Source organism: Thalassophryne amazonica, chromosome 5 (genome assembly GCF_902500255.1).
Source record: "Thalassophryne amazonica chromosome 5, fThaAma1.1, whole genome shotgun sequence".
Taxonomy (NCBI): domain Eukaryota; kingdom Metazoa; phylum Chordata; class Actinopteri; order Batrachoidiformes; family Batrachoididae; genus Thalassophryne; species Thalassophryne amazonica.
The window spans coordinates 56,525,054-56,543,845 of record NC_047107.1 but is presented as its reverse complement, the minus strand read 5'-3'; the positions used below and the strand labels follow the sequence as shown (position 1 = coordinate 56,543,845).

Sequence of the window (18,792 nt, the reverse complement as noted above, 5' to 3'; positions counted from 1 at the left end):
GGATCAGACAACCTTTCACAGCTCAACATGCTTTGCACGGGAATGTTCAGTAAACTTTGCATGATCATCCGCAGATCCCTTCGTGGTTTTGGGTTAATTAGAGCTGTCAATCAAAACGTTGTGAGGGACGACCCGACAGGGCGGGGACTCGGTGGCAGGATTCCCCCAGACCGCTCTCATAATTGGGAGAACATCTGACTTTGTCCCGCGCTGGCAGATGGTGGGTTGAGGCGGAGAGCCAAGGGGGGCAGATTTACATTCATTGTCCAGGAGCACAAACTCCGCACACAGACAATAGTCTCTGCAGGAACCGGGATTTAAAAAACTTTCCTTTTCAACTCCAGACGAACAGGAGCGGAAATAAATTTTCACATCAGCCAAAAGTGCACCAAAGCGTAATGATAGGCCGGACGCAAAAAGCCCACCGACTCCAAAACCAGACAAAATATACCTTACTATTTCAAAATCTATCAAAAAGCCTCAAAGATCCTTAAAGTCGGGCCTCGACAAAGCTTCTCTGTGCAATATGAAAGCAGACAGCCTGCAGGCCAGGTGCCAATCAGCGCGCAGCCGTGTGCGCTTTTGGCGCAGATTGATGGATCAACGGGACGTGACGCGTCCTCGGCGCAATCACAGTCCACGCGCTGATGTGTTCAATGAAAAAAAGAGCAAGTGGGTTTTTAACAAGTATAAAAATCAAACATAAACTTGATATTAAAGAAATATATATACTTCATTTAAAACACGCAATTGCTCTTTGAGTTCACGCACACATTAAACGAATATAATGTTACATTCGAAGCTGCGCACAAACTTGTAGAAAAGGTGCGCGTGGACTGGTGGTTTGATGCTGAATCTGGCTGAAGTCCAGACAGCGAATGCACTTTACACACTTATGAGAGCATCCATTTCAACAATCGGCCCCCCATATGGCACTGAGGCCCCTCCTCCACGCGCTATCCCAGCAGAGGGTCTCATTCATGCTCCAACGCAGCGCTTCACTACAAGCTCAACCGTTTTGATCCGATTTGGCCCTTTACAAAGGAAGACATTCTGCACGTGTGACACTATTTTTCAGACAGACCAAACTGTTGGAGGAGTTGCGCTCACCGAACAGGTGATCCTTTGCGCTCCAACTGACGCGTGGACAATGTTTGCAATCAGTGTGGGATTACATTTGTTACCATCGTCTCAGCCTTAAGAGAAAGTCTGTGTGGATTTTTACTCAAACGCCTTCTAAAACATTATAAATTATTTAATATTTATTTTGCACAGCCCTGTCAAAGCTGGCGCTTGTTGCGGCGCTCTGGTTTTTCCGTTATTTGCCAAAGTGCTTCAACTCCTCCACTTACACTTAATTATTGGCTTTTTTATTTAGACAGAAAACTGTGCTGAAGTGTCAGGACGGGGCTTAAATGTTTGGGATACAGGAGCATCTGATACGAGAAGCGAGCGGATTAAAAGAGAGAAGTCTTGGAGAAGAGATGGATCCGGTCCGGTCGTGGGTGCGCAATGTCGGGGTTGTGGATGCGAACGTTGCAGCGCAAAGGTACAGTACAAACCCAGCTCTCCTCGAATTAAAAATGTCTCATTGTTGCAGAAATATGATTTATGTGCGTTTTTAGCAACGGTGGCAGCAGTTTTCATGTTGATTAGAATTAAAATTGAACAAAAGAACGAACACAAACTACTTGTTGCAAAGGATGACACGTTCACCTTTCAGTATCGCTGCTCCCAAAACTTTTCACACGTGGTTAAATGTGCAGGAAAATACAAGCGAAGAAAAAAATGAACTGAAAGGCCAATTTACTGACGGTGTTTGCGCAATGACCTGACAAATCAAAATATACTTTTTGCATCCTATTATAGCTGCATATATATATATATATATATATATATATATATATATATATATATATATATATATATATATATATATATATATATATATATATATATATATATATATATATATATATATATATATTGATTATATATAAAATCAGTTTATTTAAAATATTAGCACTCCTCATCGCGCACATATTTTGTGACATATTGGCGTGAAAAATACAATGTTCAACTCCTTCACCTACCAAAGTACATAAACATTAAATGAATCGAGTTATAAAAACAACAATGAACTTGTTCTTTTACAGCAGACAGCAATGTAATTATGGCGTATACACAATACAGTTCTAAAAATATATTATAAATATATTGTGAGACAGATGTATAGATTGCATTCAGGATTACTAATAAATTGTAATAACTGATACATTTATTATAGTTCAAAAGAATTTCAATTTTGTATTTTCCCGTGTGTAACAATTATTGCAGAAAAACTTTGTTGGAAAAATCAGCTTTATGCCCGTTGTGTCGTCCCAATAAAGAATTTTTTAAAGCCACCAGAGACTCTCTCTGCTCTCTTTACAAAAATGCTAAAATCTTCCTCTTGCTTCTCCAAAGTGAAATGTGTCTGAATCAGAATTTTATTAAAATGTATCTGTCATTATTATTATTATTATTATTATTATTATTATTATTATTAAAATAAAGATGCTTCAAATAAGAGCACAATAAAATAGCTGATGTGTTTTCTGTTGACCTTGAAACTTTCAGACTAAAGCACCAACAAGTTTTACTGCCTCTTTCCTTTTTATTTTATTTTATTTTATTAGAATAACAAGCTTGTATTTATTAGTTTTCTAAACAGTAGATTTTGTGACATACAAAACAGTATAAATTACCAGAATTTCTCATTTTAATGGACTAACTTGGAGGCCTTGGGGAAAAACATGCTTTTTTCTTTGTTATATTTATTTTCTAAAATAAAGTGCATCATGAGTCTAAAGTTTCAGCAAAACAAGGAGATGCTCTTTGGTTTTGTGATAAATCTGCTGGTGTCTGCAGTTCCTTTTTAGATTTTTATTTCAATAACTTAAACACATTTTTGGTGATTTGATGAAAACTTGCGGCCATAAAAAGCAGCAGCTATATTTTGGGTGTGGACCTGATGAAGGTGTGCTCTCCTGTTCTGTCCTCAGTGGAGTTGCTCTGTCAAGAGCTCACTTTGAGAAGCAGCCACCTTCAAATCTACGCAAGTCCAACTTCTTCCACTTCGTGCTGGCCCTCTACGACAGACACGGACAGCCCGTGGAAGTGGAGAGGACTGCATTCGTGGACTTTGTTGAGCATGAAAAGGTGAATCTGTCTTCATGATGTTACAAATTCCCCACATCCTGCAAAGCTTTAACATATAATATAGAGTATTTCTGCTGTAAAATGCAGGTGTTTGTGTATTGCTCTTCCCTAAAAGCTGACGGGTGCATGTTTACACAAGCTTCATCCTCAATGAGCTGATGATGTGAGTGTGAGATTGAAAAAGAATATCTAATGACTAATTAGCAGCTTGCCTCATTAGGAGGACATCACTACTTTAAAAAAATGCAAATGACGCTCCTCTTAAGTTATACAGCAAACTAATTATCCAAGTCTGACTTTTTGCATGCACCCCAAGTACTGCTGAGAGGGGAGTCAAATTCCTCAGGTTGGATCAGACCAAAATAAAGAAGGGTGCAGCAGTGTGACTGAAAACAGAAACTGAAAGGGCAGACCGCCTGCAGCCTTGTGCCCAGTGTTGATGGATGTTTTTGCCTTGTGGTGAGACAGACAAGAGGACATCGTCCTCTCAGCTGAGGTTTCAAGCTTAGTTTTCGTGTGAATATCAGGCGGGGGGGCTCTCTCTTTTTGTGCCACATAGGCCAGTGCAGAGCAATGTGATGGCAGCAGAGGAGTTCATTTTCTGCATGGTTACCCTGGCATCTGTTTTTGTTTTATAATTATGCAGAGGTAGAACAAAAGCTTGGCAACATATGTGTACATTTCCAAAACTCCTAAAAGAGTGGCATCAATCTTTCACCCGAAGTTAAAGATATTATAGTGCGCCAAATCGATTTTTGTATTTTTGTGGTTAAATATGGTTGGACTTTCAAGTTAAAACATCATCAGAGTTCTAAATTCTGTGTATTTGCATGCAGAATCTACTCTGCTACAGGCAACAGCAGAAATACCTGACTTTGGAGTTCTGTGACATATGTTACAAGCTACCTTTACAGAAAGATTTTTTTTTTTATTATTTTAAATCAAAATTATTTTTTTGTTCAAATTTATCATTTAATACATGAGCACTCAACATCAATCAGTCTTGCTGGTTTACACATCACAAGCAATACACCTGGAATTCATATTACAATGTGCAAAAAACAAAAGAAGGGCAACACATTGAGCGTACATTCATGTCTTAAACATTTGGCACTGAGTCATGCAAATTCATTCTTGGTGGTTTAGTGATACTATAATAGATGGTTCTGTGTCAGCACGACATCTTAACAGTTCTCTCTATAACTCAACCATGTTGTCGATAACCATAACTCACTCACAAACATAACAATCCCATCAGCTTCTCCCTTATATTCACTTGGGGGTCACCACAGCAGATCCGAGGTAGCGCGTTTTACATCGGATGCCCTTCCTGACACAACTCCACATGATATGGAGAGTGGGCAGGGGTGGGCCACTCACTCACAACCATACTGGCTCCAAAATATTTGACTTAAATTATTATGAGTTTGAGTTTGACCTGTTAAGAACACACAAGTTCAAAGGTCATGTGGCCAATAGCAATATGATTTCATATTACTGTTTCACAGTAACCATAGATGTATTTTAAATCAGTTCTAGCTTTCCCGTACACTTAAGCACTGAGCCCAGATTTCAACCTTGACCCGTGACCTTGATTTTTAAAATGATCTTTCTTAAAATCAAATTACATTGTCCTTGGCTAACCTTTAATCATTCCACAAAGGCTGGCCCAAGTCACCTGAACACAAAAGACCAAAAACAGTGCCCTTATATGTACTACCATGCACAGGTGAAAACAATAAATACATACAGTGCACTCCAAAAGTATTGGAACACTTGGTATTTCACACATTTTAATTTGTTTATGCCACTTCAAGTGCAAAAAAATTTAAATTTCTTTTAAATGCACTGTTTGCACTGTTTCTTTCTCTTTTTGCTCCGTATGCATCACTCTGCATTTAATCATTAGTGATCGATCTCTGCCCCCCTTCTCGGCATGTCTTTTTCCTGGTTCTTTCCCTCAGCCCCAACCAGTCTCAGCAGAAGACTGCCCCTCCCTGAGCCTGGTTCTGCTGGAGGTTTCTTCCTGTTAAAAGGGAGTTTTTCCTTCCCACTGTGGCCAAGTGCTTGCTCATAGGGGGTCGTTTTGACCGTTGGGGTTTTTCATAATTATTGTATGGCCTTGCCTTACAATATGGAGCGCCTTGGGGCAACTGTTTGTTGTGATTTGGCGCTATATAAGAAAAAAGTTGATTGATTGATTGATTGATTGATTGATTCAATTATTTCCCTCAAACTGAAAGCAAATCTCTACAACTATAAAACCAAAGATGATGGGTTGCATCAGCCCCTTTGGTATAATACCTGTAAATAATCATTATTGCCAGTTTTCTTCAGACAAGTCAGGGGATGGATACATGAACAATTCCAAGTCACTGAATATGTCTTGAACTTTATTTACATAAATTACAAAGAAATACAAACAGAATGACACTCTATGGTAAATCTGTGTGGAGGAGACAGCTCTCCAAAACTGAGTGACTGTGTAAGAAGGAGAAGAGTGATGAAAGCCACCAAGACACCCAGACAACCCAGAAGAATTTACAGGCTTCTGTGGCTGTGATTGGATAAATTGTGCACAGTGCAGTTATACAGCTTCATGATGAAGTGGTAAAGAGGAGGGCTTTCTTAAAAAGAAGACCCAAAAGTTCAGCTACAAACTGCCAGAAGGTACATCTGAGATGCAAGCCTAGATATGATGATTCGGTGAAAGAAAATCCTCCTCTATACCACTTCATCATGAAGCTGTATGACTGAGGATACAAATGCAAAACATACACTGTGGACAGCTGACAATAAAACTGATTATTTGCAGGTGTTATACCAAAGTGTTCCATTATTTATGCAACCCATCATCTTGGTTTTTATTTTTAATTAATTTATATCACGTTGTGGAGATTTGCTTTCAGTTTGAGTTTAAGGAAGATAATTTTAGAAATTTTAGTTTTTGTTTTTTCTTTTTTGTATGTGAAATGGCATAAACATTAAAATGCATGAAATACCAGGTGTTTCAATACTTTTGGAGGGCACTGCAAATAAAACACATAATGTACCAGTTATAAAGTGGTATCTTTTTATTAAGCACACACAGAGAGGAAGTCATCTACAATACTTTACAATAATTTTCAGTCAGGTACACAAGTATTTGGACCAGATAGTTTTTTTTTGTTGTTGTTGTAAATTTGCCTCTGTGCATCACCACAACTCATCTGAAGTTGAAATAATCAAGATACCCTTGCAGTGTAGACTCTCATCTTTAATTTAAGGATTTTAATAAGAATATGACAATAACCACTGAGGAATTACAGCCAGTTTTATACACAGTACAGTAGCTCCATTTTCAGAGCTCACAAGTAATTGGACAAAGGAAATGATTACTGTTGATGTGAACAATTCATTTTTCAGCCTTGTGGTATAGTAACTCTATCTGATGTAAGCTCCATATAGGCTCTGAGGCCTGTTGGTGCCTGGGCTTATCTACATATTCCGTAGCGTGGATGAGAGTCTAGAACTCCCTCTGGATGAGACATCAGTCCAACATAGGTTACTTCTCCGGCCAAGGCTGGGCCCCATTTATAGCTGGGTGGACTGAGATAATGTGGATTAAATGTCTTGTCCAAGATCACTGACAGGAAACACGAGTTGCATTCAAATCCAAGTGTACATGTCGGCAGACCAGCTCCCTATCTACTGAGCTACCTGCTGTACAATCGGATCTGAACTGATCCAGTTTTCATTTCAGTTTATTTGTTATGTACTTATTGGTTGCCAAAATTCAGTATAAGAAGTGTCCTCAGGTAGTATAAATCACTTTTTTAATGGTGGACTTTGTTATCCTAGGGTTTAGGGAGGTGTTTTTTTGTTTTTTGCTTTTTTTAGTAAGAGGATGTCAGAAAAATATGAAAGGCTGAGTGAAGATTTATTGTGTCTTCTTTGTTTCACTCCACCTTGGCACTGTGACTGGTGGTGCAACAGAGATTAAAAAGTTTTGTCAGTTGCTGTGATGTTTCTCCATTGCAGTCACCAAAGTTTGTAACACCTTCAAAGTTCTCTTGGAAATGACTTGGAAATGTTCAAGAGTCTGTGACTTGATCAGAGAAAGGAAAAGTAAGCCCTACTATCAAACCAACATTTATCCCAGGATACTGTAGTATGAAGAGGATGAGAGTCTCTCTCTCTCTCTCTCTCTCTCTGGATGGGAAATCAGGCCATTGCAGGTTACTCAGCCACCGGTGGTACCCATTTACATCCTGGTGGACTGGGATAAGGCAGAGTGAGTGTCTTGTCTGAGGACATAGTAGGAGTCACATCTAGAACTGAGCCTCCAGTCTATAGCTTGGCACTGTAACTCCTTTACCACAGCGCCACCAGCCCTGTCTGAGGGGGGAGCGCATGAAACACATGCACACACGTGTTGTGGGGGGAGCTGACACTGGCACACCACATGCATACTTGGCAACTTCATAGTAATGGGGGCACTTAGACAAATTTCACTGCCAGCTCGAAAGTGATCGTCTGCCTACTGTTTTCGTGCTGACAGCGCGAATGGCCACACATTTTCTAAATGCCGAGCAAGCTGTCTTAGATGGCGCAGTAATTGAAGCAGTGTATACCACTACAAGCACTATATCACTGATAACTTTAGAGAAAATACCAAAATGACAGTCTCTCTTTTAGACATGTAGCATCTGCCCCGTGGGAAACATGACTTACTTGCTTGGGAGAAACGTGGCTGGAATAAGGTCTGGAACTTCAGATGCTCAATACTTGGCCCAGCTTCACCAACAAAGTGCTTGGAATAGATGTATTTGTCCTTCTTGACATATTTGTGGGAGAAATTTGGTTGACCACAAGCACGACTCAAGTCCACTGCTTGTACTTCTCAGCGGTTTCACAGATGGGATAAAGTTTACTCCTTCCATGTAATCCATTGCGGGTATCTTGAATCGCTCCGAGTCCGACACAGGCCATAGCTACCGTGCTCCGGCTGCCGCTGTACGCCAGCATGTTTGGCATGTTGGATGACTTCCTTCCTCCAATTAATTGGAGTCTGCCTTTTAACGGTAGCCAAAGTAATCCCATACAGCTGACTTGGTCCTTTTAGACGAAGGGAAAAGTTCAGTGCAGGCTTCGGCTCCTTCAGCCATTATGCAGAGCTAGCTAATGTTAGCTGCCTGTTTTGTAAACAGAGACAGAGATGCATGCCAGGGGGAAGGGCGGCAGTAGCCACCTCCGCTCTGCCTGTCAAGAATTCTCATAACCCGCTCATACTGTAGAGACGGTATAACGGAAAATTTTATTGGTTTGATACCGTGGCTTTTACATACCGCGGTATACTGTGAAACCGGTTATCAGCCCATGTCTATTGTGACGGTTCCGTGCACACGGGAACACAGCAGCTTTTCACAGCAGCTGCATGATGTGGTTACACATCGTGCTTTCCAAAAGCTCTGAATGCCAGTCAGAAACTTTACCACTGAACTACCATCTCTGTCCTGTGAAAGCTGCGGGAAACTGCCTGATATCGGGAAGGACATGGATGTATTTAAAAAAAATAATAAAACCACACATTATATAAAAACACTGCATTGTATTGAATCCCTCTTATCAAGTGGACAATACAAATATGATCAGTCTTTTCCTCTGACCCATGCTCACAGACATACAGTCATGAAATGACATGAATGAGAAGCAGTGCGCTCTTATGTCTCACAGTGATGCTGAAAAACTAATTCATGCATTTATTTCCTCTAGGTTGGACTATTGTAATTCATTATTATCAGGTTGTCCTAAATGTTCCCTAAAAAGCCTTCAGTTAATTCAAAATTCTGCAGCTAGAGTACTAACGGGGACTAGAAGGAAAGAGCATATCTCACCCATATTGGCCTCTCTTCATTGGCTTCCTGTTAATTCTAGAATAGAATTTAAAATTCTTCTTCTTACTTATAAGGTTTTGAATAATCAGGTCCCATCTTATCTTAGGGACCTCGTAGTACCATATCACCCCAATAGAGCGCTTCGCTCTCAGACTGCAGGCTTACTTGTAGTTCCTAGGGTTTGTAAGAGTAGAATGGGAGGCAGAGCCTTCAGCTTTCAGGCTCCTCTCCTGTGGAACCAGCTCCCAATTCAGATCAGGGAGACAGACACCCTCTCTACTTTTAAGATTAGGCTTAAAACTTTCCTTTTTGCTAAAGCTTATAGTTAGGGCTGGATCAGGTGACCCTAAACCATCCCTTAGTTATGCTGCTATAGACGTAGACTGCTGGGGGGTTCCCATGATGCACTGTTTCTTTCTCTTTTTGCTCTGTATGCACCAATCTGCATTTAATCATTAGTGATCGATCTCTGCTCCCCTCCACAGCATGTCTTTTTCCTGGTTCTCTCCATCAGCCCCAACCAGTCCCAGCAGAAGACTGCCCCTCCCTGAGCCTGGTTCTGCTGGAGGTTTCTTCCTGTTAAAAGGGAGTTTTTCCTTCCCACTGTAGCCAAGTGCTTGCTCACAGGGGGTCGTTTTGACCGTTGGGGTTTTACATAATTATTGTATGGCCTTGCCTTACAATATAAAGCGCCTTGGGGCAACTGTTTGTTGTGATTTGGCGCCATATAAAAAAAAAAAATTGATTGATTGATTGATTATGTTCACATCTGCTGTCAGTGTGTACAGCCGACCCCGCGCACATGTCGCGCCCGGCACATGTGTCTTGTGGATGGCACGCCGCAGGACAGCCGTCCCCAGCCGTGACGTCCAGATCCACAGCTCTCCACAGCTGCACTGTCACTGTGTCTGTTTGCAAAACCACACTCTTGGGGAACTTAGACAAATTTCACATCCGCCTCGACAGTGATTGTCTGCAGACTGTTTTCATGATAGGATGGCAGATTTACTCTGGATGGCATTACCCTGACCTCTAGTAATACTGTGAGAAATCTTGGAGTCATTTTTGATCAGGATATGTCATTCAAAGCGCATATTAAACAAATATGTAGGACTGCTTTTTTGCATTTACGCAATATCTCTAAAATTAGAAAGGTCTTGTCTCAGAGTGATGCTGAAAAACTAATTCATGCATTTATTTCCTCTAGGCTGGACTATTGTAATTCATTATTATCAGGTTGTCCTAAAAGTTCCCTGAAAAGCCTTCAGTTAATTCAAAATGCTGCAGCTAGAGTACTAACGGGGACTAGAAGGAGAGAGCATATCTCAGCCATATTGGCCTCTCTTCATTGGCTTCCTGTTAATTCTAGAATAGAATTTAAAATTCTTCTTCTTACTTATAAGGTTTTGAATAATCAGGTCCCATCTTATCTTAGGGACCTCATAGTACCATATCACCCCAATAGAGCGCTTCGCTCTCAGACTGCAGGCTTACTTGCAGTTCCTAGGGTTTGTAAGAGTAGAATGGGAGGCAGAGCCTTCAGCTTTCAGGCTCCTCTCCTGTGGAACCAGCTCCCAATTCAGATCAGGGAGACAGACACCCTCTCTACTTTTAAGATTAGGCTTAAAACTTACTTTTTGCTAAAGTTTATAGTTAGGGCTGGATCAGGTGACCCTGAACCATCCCTTAGTTATGCTGCTATAGACTTAGACTGCTGGGGGGTTCCCATGATGCACTGAGTGTTTCTTTCTCCTTTTGCTCTGTATGCACCACTCTGCATTTAATCATTAGTGATTGATCTCTGCTCCCCTCCACAGCATGTCTTTTTCCTGGTTCTCTCCCTCAGCCCCAACCAGTCCCAGCAGAAGACTGCCCCTCCCTGAGCCTGGTTCTGCTGGAGGTTTCTTCCTGTTAAAAGGGAGTTTTTCCTTCCCACTGTCGCCAAGTGCTTGCTCACAGGGGGTCGTTTTGACCGTTGGGGTTTTTACGTAACTATTGTATGGCTTTTGCCTTACAATATAAAGCGCCTTGGGGTAACTGTTTGTTGTGATTTGGCGCTATATAAATAAAATTGATTGATTGATTGATTGATAGTGCAAATGGACACACATTTTCTAAGTGCCATGCGAGCAGTGTTAGATGTTTGTGTGTGTCACTTGGAATTTGGCAGAATGAATGAATGGGGATGAATCACAGGGCACACTCTGTCTTTCAGCCGCTGGTGTGCGCAAATAGTTGTAGCAACAGATGCTGCTTCATGGGCAATTCATACGCAATTCGACCACATTTGTACTATGTGTGAAGGGGCCCTAAACACGGGGAGTGACACGCAGCAGCTCCTTTTCTTGTAAAGCAACAAGCACAGAACAGATTGTTTTATGGAAATCTGAAAATTACACTTAAAGAAAAAGCGAAAACTTCAAATCTGTGCACTATTTCTGGCTACAAACATTAAAGTAGGTTTTAAGACACCCGATGATCTATAGATGCTTTCTAAAAAGTTCTATTATATACGACCCCTTTAAGCTTCATGCTCTCTTCTGGTTTTCCTCTTGGTGAGTTTCCGACTTCACGAATCTTAATTTCCACACTTCTTTTTCCTCCTGAGCTGTCTCCTTCTACCAGTTCCTCTGCTCCCCCACACCCTCTTCGTTCTCTCGCCTATTTTTTTTTTTTTTTGCTCCTGTCTCTGTGATGCTGGCCTCCTGGGTTATTGGACCAGAGAGCATTCCTTGGAGACCACTTAGAAAGACCAGTAGAGGTAGAGAAAGAGAAACGAAGCCATAGGAAGCCAAAGAGGAGAGGGTAGTGGAGAGCCTAGGGGAAGGAGGGTTAGCGGAAAGGAAGTTTTTCTGTCAAGGTCGACTGCTGCTCAGTCTCACAAAACAGTACTTTCCACTCACTCTTTCTGCACATGCATGCAGGAACACCAAATGCACACGCACGTGCACACACGTTACCGTGTTGCACAGAGCACCTCTGCATTTGATCTTCATTTTAGCAGCTGGTATCAGACATGATAGTTCATCCTCCACAAAGAATATCCAACTCAAGGTTAAGCAGTCAGCTCATGGCGCTTCCACTTGGGCTTTGAGCCTACAACACTGATGTAAACGCTGCATCTGCAGGAGAGGACAAGCCAGTGGATTAGGGGAGACCGAGTGTGCTTAAAACTGCTCAGGGAGGCCCAGCTGTATTATCTGTGCCCCCAGTGTGATTTAACTACGTGTCCTGCATTCTGTCCATCTGTTCTTTCTTTCCAAGGAGCAGACGGGGGAAAAGACCAACAACGGAACACGCTACAAGCTGCAGCTCCTCTACAGCAACGGTGAGCAGAGCAAACCCTGAGACCACTGCAAAGACACAGACTGTGCACCCAAACTATAGCTGAGGTGGACTTCAGGATGATGATGATGACATATATATACATATATATATATATGTATATATATATATATATATATATATATATATATATATATATATATATGTATATATATATACTCAACAAAAATATAAACACAACACTTTTGGTTTTGCTCCCATTTTGTATGAGATGAACTCAAAGATCTAAAACTTTTTCCACATACACAATATCACCATTTCCCTCAAATATTGTTCACAAACCAGTCGAAATCTGTGATAGTGAGCACTTCTCCTTTGCTGAGATAATCCATCCCACCTCACAGATGTGCCATACCAAGATGCTGATTAGACACCATGATTAGTGCACAGGTGTGCCTTAGACTGCCCACAATAAAAGGCCACTCTGAAAGGTGCAGTTTTGTTTTATTGGGGGGGGGATACCAGTCAGTATCTGGTGTGACCACCATTTGCCTCATGCAGTGCAACACATCTCCTTCGCATCATCCGTGAAGAGAACACCTCTCCAACATGCCAAATGCCAGCGAATGTGAGCATTTGCCCACTCAAGTCGGTTACGACGACGAACTGGAGTCAGGTCGAGACACCGATGAGGACGCCGAGCATGCAGATGAGCTTCCCTGAGACGGTTTCTAACAGTTTGTGCAGAAAGTCTTTGGTTATGCAAACCAATTGTTTCAGCAGCTGTCCGAGTGGCTGGTCTCAGACAATCTTGGAGGTGAACATGCTGGATATGGAGGTCCTGGGCTGGTGTGGTTACACATGGTCTGCGGTTGTGAGGCTGGTTGGATGTACTGCCAAATTCTGTGAAATGCCTTTGGAGACGGCTTATGGTAGAGAAATGAACATTCAATACACGAGCAACAGCTCTGGTTGACATTCCTGCTGTCAGCATGCCAATTGCACACTCCCTCAAATCTTGCGACATCTGTGGCATTGTGCTGTGTGATAAAACTGCACCTTTCAGAGTGGCCTTTTATTGTGGGCAGTCTAAGGCACACCTGTGCACTAATCATGGTGTCTAATCAGCATCTTGATATGGCACACCTGTGAGGTGGGATGGATTATCTCAGCAAAGGAGAAGTGCTCATTATCACAGATTTAGACTGGTTTGTGAACAATATTTGAGGGAAATGGTGATATTGTGTATGTGGAAAAAGTTTTAGATCTTTGAGTTCATCTCATACAAAATGGGAGCAAAACCAAAAGTGTTGCGTTTATATTGTATATACGAGGTCTGTTAGAAAAGTATCTGACCTTTCTAATTTTTTCAAAAACCTGATGGATTTGAATCACGTGTGCTTGCATGAGCCAACCTTGAACCTTCGTGCGCATGCGAGAATTTTTTCACGCCTGTCGATTGCATCATTTGCTTGTAAGCAGCCTTTGTGTGAGGATGGGTGGAGTCTCTCGTTGTTTTTCTTTGCAAGGAAATGGCGGAACGACTGGAGCAGCGCGACTGCATCAAATTTTGCCAGAAACTGGGCGACAGCCAGGTGGAAACCATTCGCATTATTCAGACGGCTTTCGGTGACGATGCTATGAGCATCACACAGATTAAGGAGCGGTACAACCAGTTTAAAGATGCCCGCACAACGGTGGAGAGTGCGCTGTGCTCCGGTCAGCCATCAACATGCTGAAATGACCAGATCATTTCCAAAGTGTACGCTGTGGTGATGTGGGACCGTCGTGTGACTATCTGAAAATTGTGGAAGAGGTGGACATCAGCACTTTTTCGGCACATTCCACTGTGACAGAAGATTTTGCCATGAAAAGAGTTGCAACGAAATTCATGCCGATGGCTTGGGCACAAAGCTGATGGCGGAACAAAAGCGCCACCGTGATGAAGCCTCACAGGACATGTTGTAACATGCTCACCTCTTCCACAATTTCTCAGATAGTCACATGACTGAAAAGCCACCGAAAGCTGTCTGAATCTTCCGAATGGTGGTTTTTGAAAAAAAATAAAAAGGTCGGATACTTTTCTAACAGACCTTGTGTATATATATATATATATATATATATATATATATATATATATATAACTAATCAATTAGCCTTTTATGTCAGAAACCATACATTGGTTTCTGAATATTTAACACTCAAAAATGAAACAACTGCTTTAGATAATGATTCCCGTCTTCGAAATGCTCAAAGTAAAAAGTAAACCAACTGTTTTACAAACCTGTTTCAAGACTCTCAAAACATTATCAGAAGCAAACACCTCACAAAATGATTTGTTGTTTCAGAATGAGTGAACCATTAAATAAGCCTTTTATGGCAGAAACCAGGTGATGGTTTCCATTTATTCAACACATTAAATTAAATAATGGTTTCAGATAATGGTTCAAATCTTTGAATTTTCAAAGCAACAAGTAAATCAACTGCTTTACAAACCACTTTCAGAGCACTCAAAATGCTGAGTGAATTAAACACTCACAGAATGATTCAATGTTTCAGAATGTTTCAGAGCACTGCGCTCATAGAGCGCAATTGTCTGCCAACACTGCGTTCCAATTTCACCAATTTTTACCTTGGAAAATTTTTCAACGTCAAAGTCCTGTTAGAAGTGACTTTTCATAAGCTAAATTAGATGTGATCTAATGTCAGGAGTATGTATTTAGTGCATTCACTTGAATCAAAGTTTTTTTTGTCTTTTTGTGTCAGGTTTTTTGTTTCAGATTATTTTCAAAGAACATTATCTCGCCTATGCACAATTTGTCTTTGCTTTTAAGCACTTGTTTTCTGATTGATGACTGGAAGATAAGCAAACAGCCATAAAATTGGAACCTCTGTCCAATTTTGGTGGTGTAGGTAAATCCAGAACAGAAAAATGACAGTGACTGAGGCACTTTTGATTGAGAAGTAATGTAAAATGTGCACCAAATGAGATTTTCAATATGAAATTTAAATGTGCACAAAATCCACAGTCCAGATCAGATCCAGATTAAACTTTGTCAGGTGACAGTGAGTTCCAGTCTGTGCCTCACTTTCAAATATGAGAGTGATGAGGTCACGTTTGATTCATATATAATGTAAAATATACATTAAATTGGGTTTTCAATGTTCAATTTAAATGGCCACAAAATCTATAATCTGGATCAGATCCAGATCAAACTTTGTCAGGTGATAGTGGGTGCCAGTCTGCTCCTCACTTTCAAATCTGAGAGTGATTGGGTCATGTTTGTTTAGGATATAATGTAAAAAAGTCATTAAATGGGGTTTTCAATGTCAAATTTAAATGGCCACAAAATCTCTAATGTGGATCAGATTCAGATCAAACTTTTGTCAACCGATAAAGGATACCATCCTACATAATGCTGTCACATATGAAAGAAAGTCAAACTTTTTTTGATGGAGTTATGATTTTTTTGAAAATTTGTTCAGTGTTAAATGAGAGGGATTTTTCCAATTTTCTAAGACTTTTCCTGACTTTGACCTTTGGCCTATGACCTTGAAAATTGAATCAGTTCTTGCCTATCAGGATATAAATCCTCTGTAAAAATTTTCAGAATGATATATGAAAAATTGTGGGTTACAGGCTGTTCATTAACAAACAAACGGGTAAAAACATAACCCTGCCCAACTTCGTTGGTGGAAGTAAGGAGCCTTTTATATACAGCAGAAACCAGTTATTTTTCTAATTATTAAATAAAACAATTACTTCAGCAAACAATTCACTTCTTTGAGCACAAAGTAATACATGAAACAATTGCTTTAAGAACCAGTTTTAGGACACTCAAGGCACTAACTTAATCAAACACCTCACAGAATGATTCAGTGTTTGAAAATGATACAGTAAGCCTTTTACATCAGAAACAATTCAATTTTTCTAATTATTAAATGAAACAGTTACTTCAGAAAATGATTCACTTCTTTGATATGCTCAAAGTAATACATAAACCAGTTGCATTCAGAAGCAGTTTCAGGAAGCTCAAAACATTAACTTACTCAGAAATGTAAGAAACCAATTCACTAATTATTCAACAAACTAAATTAGGCAATTGCTTGAGAAATTCTTAATTTCTTTGAAATGCTCAAAGCAATAAACAAACCAACTATTTCAGAAAACAGTTCATAGTTTCAAAACACTTGAAACACAAATTGAATTAGTTACTTTTCAAAGTGATTCACTGTTTCAAAATGTTTTAATCACTATGCTTTTGTGAACGAGTCATTGTTTCAAAGCTTTGAATTATTGCATCTGGTGGGGACTGATACCCAGTGTGAATTAATTGCTTAAATTTATATTGTGCACACATTCTTCATCTCGGCAATGTCTAAACACTGAAATATAACTGAAACAAAAATTTATCTGAAGGTGAATGTCATGTGGCTGCACAACCACAGTGCAAACCTTTTCTACCTAAATTAAAAACATAATAATAAAAAGAAAATCTTCCCTTCCTGCTACCTTTCGGCCCAGTCACGTCCTCTCCTGATGTACCTCGCCTCCAATCACTGGGTTTGTATCTTCCAACATTCAGCTTTCTGAGGAGCCATTTGTGGTCCTTGTATGGAGAAAGAAATGAGGTACATGTTGTCAAACCCTCACAACACCCAACCCCCCTCCATACTGTTTCTACATCAGATCGTGGCGGCATGGAGAAACTTGGTTCCCATGAGCCACTGCTGCCCCTACTCCGCTAGCGCAGAGGCACCCATGGGAGAGAAGATAAAAGACACGTTCCACAGCGACCCCCTCGTACACCCTCCACATGCACTCACACACGTGCTGGTGCACATACATACAAGCACAAGCTCTTCCTCTACATCCCCTCCTCTCATCGTCTTCCCACAAAGATATCAAAGGCATCTCAATGGAGACTTTGATGATGGGGAAAGTGTTTCAAAAGCAATGCTCTCCAAAGTAAAAATGCTTGTGTAATGGGTTCGTCTGTCGAGTAGCGGCTCATTACATGTCATTAGCGATACAGGTGTGTGTGAAAATCCCAGTCAGCAATGCAACATATTGGAGAAGTGAGAAACCAAGCAAAGGCCATCTTTTCTGTTTCCTGTTCTGATCAGATGTTGGTGTAAAGCTCTAATCTCCAGTCAGCGGGGAATAAGTCAGAAATAACCATAAAGGAAACAGCTTGTAAATTTAAGAATCTGGTTGTAAATTCTGGGCTCAAAGTACAACATTATTAATAATCATCAAACATAAAATAGTTCCCAATGTCTTCAGAAACCACCAGAGAGAAACTATGAGCTGCACACTACTTATTCCCCGATGCTGGCTGAATGTTTGACGTTTTGAAAAATCTTTTCTAATGTTTGGGAAAAAAAAAGAGATAAATGTTTCCCCCCACATTTTATCATAATAATACTGATCACAAATTCATTTTAACAACTAGTCATGTTGGTTTAAGTGGAATTGTTATGTTTGTTTTGTACTATCAATTCAGTTTAATTCAATCCAGTGTATCCAGTTGAATAGATCATCAACCAAAGTAGTTTTTATTTAAAGGGGCCATAATTATGCATCTTTCCAGCAATTTAATATGTGTCACCAGCTGAGGTTAGATTTGGGAGCATGCACTAGTACTGCCTAGACCGTTTTTATGTCAGTTTTTGCAAATCCTCCCTCTGCAGTGCATCCAGAAAGCATTCAGAGCACTTCACTTTTCCACATTTTGTTACAGCCACATTCCAAAATGGAGGAAATTAATTTTTTCCCTCAAAATTCTACACACAATACCTCATAATGACAATGTGAAAAAAACGTTTGTTTGTTTGTTTGTTTGTTTTTATTCTAGCAAATTTATTAAAAATAAAAAACTAAGAAATGTACATAAGTATTCACAGCCTTTGCAATGAAGCTCAAAACTGAGCTTATGTGCATCCTGTTTCCAATGATCATCCCTAAGATGTTTCTACAGCTTAAGTGGAGTCCATCTGGGGTAAATTCAGTTGATTGGACATGATTTGGAAAGACACACATTTGTTTACATATAAGGTCCCACAGTTGACAGTGCAAGTCAGAGCACAAACCAAGCATGAAGTCAAAGGAATTGTCTGTAGACCTCCAAGACAGGATTGTCTCGAGGCGCAAATCCGGGGAAGGGTACAGAAACATTTCTGCTGCTTTGAAGGTCCCAATGAGCACAGTGGCCTCCATCATCCATAAACGGAAGAAGTTCAGATCCACGATTCTTCCTAGAGCTGGCTGCCTGTTTAACTGTGTCATCAGGGGAGAAGGGACTTAGTTAAGGAGGTGACCAAAAACCTGATGGTTACTCTGTTGGAGCTCCAGCATTCCTCTGTGGAGAGAGGAGAACCTTCTAGAATGGCACCCATCTCTGCAGCAAAATCCATCGATCAGGCCTGT

The 18,792-nt window shown here is 40.4% G+C and overlaps 1 protein-coding gene across 1 annotated transcript in view; it reads left to right on the top strand.

Annotated features, from left to right (window-relative positions):
• The first annotated feature begins 1,276 nt into the window (after positions 1 to 1,276).
• Positions 1,277 to 18,792, top strand: part of ebf2 (EBF transcription factor 2) — a 144,901-nt gene continuing 127,385 nt past the window's right edge. The window contains exons 1-3 of the mRNA XM_034170337.1: positions 1,277 to 1,549; positions 3,045 to 3,201; positions 12,342 to 12,405. Of these exons, the coding sequence (XP_034026228.1) occupies positions 1,416 to 1,549; positions 3,045 to 3,201; positions 12,342 to 12,405 (355 nt within the window). The 5' untranslated portion in view covers positions 1,277 to 1,415. The remainder of the gene's footprint in view (positions 1,550 to 3,044; positions 3,202 to 12,341; positions 12,406 to 18,792) is intronic.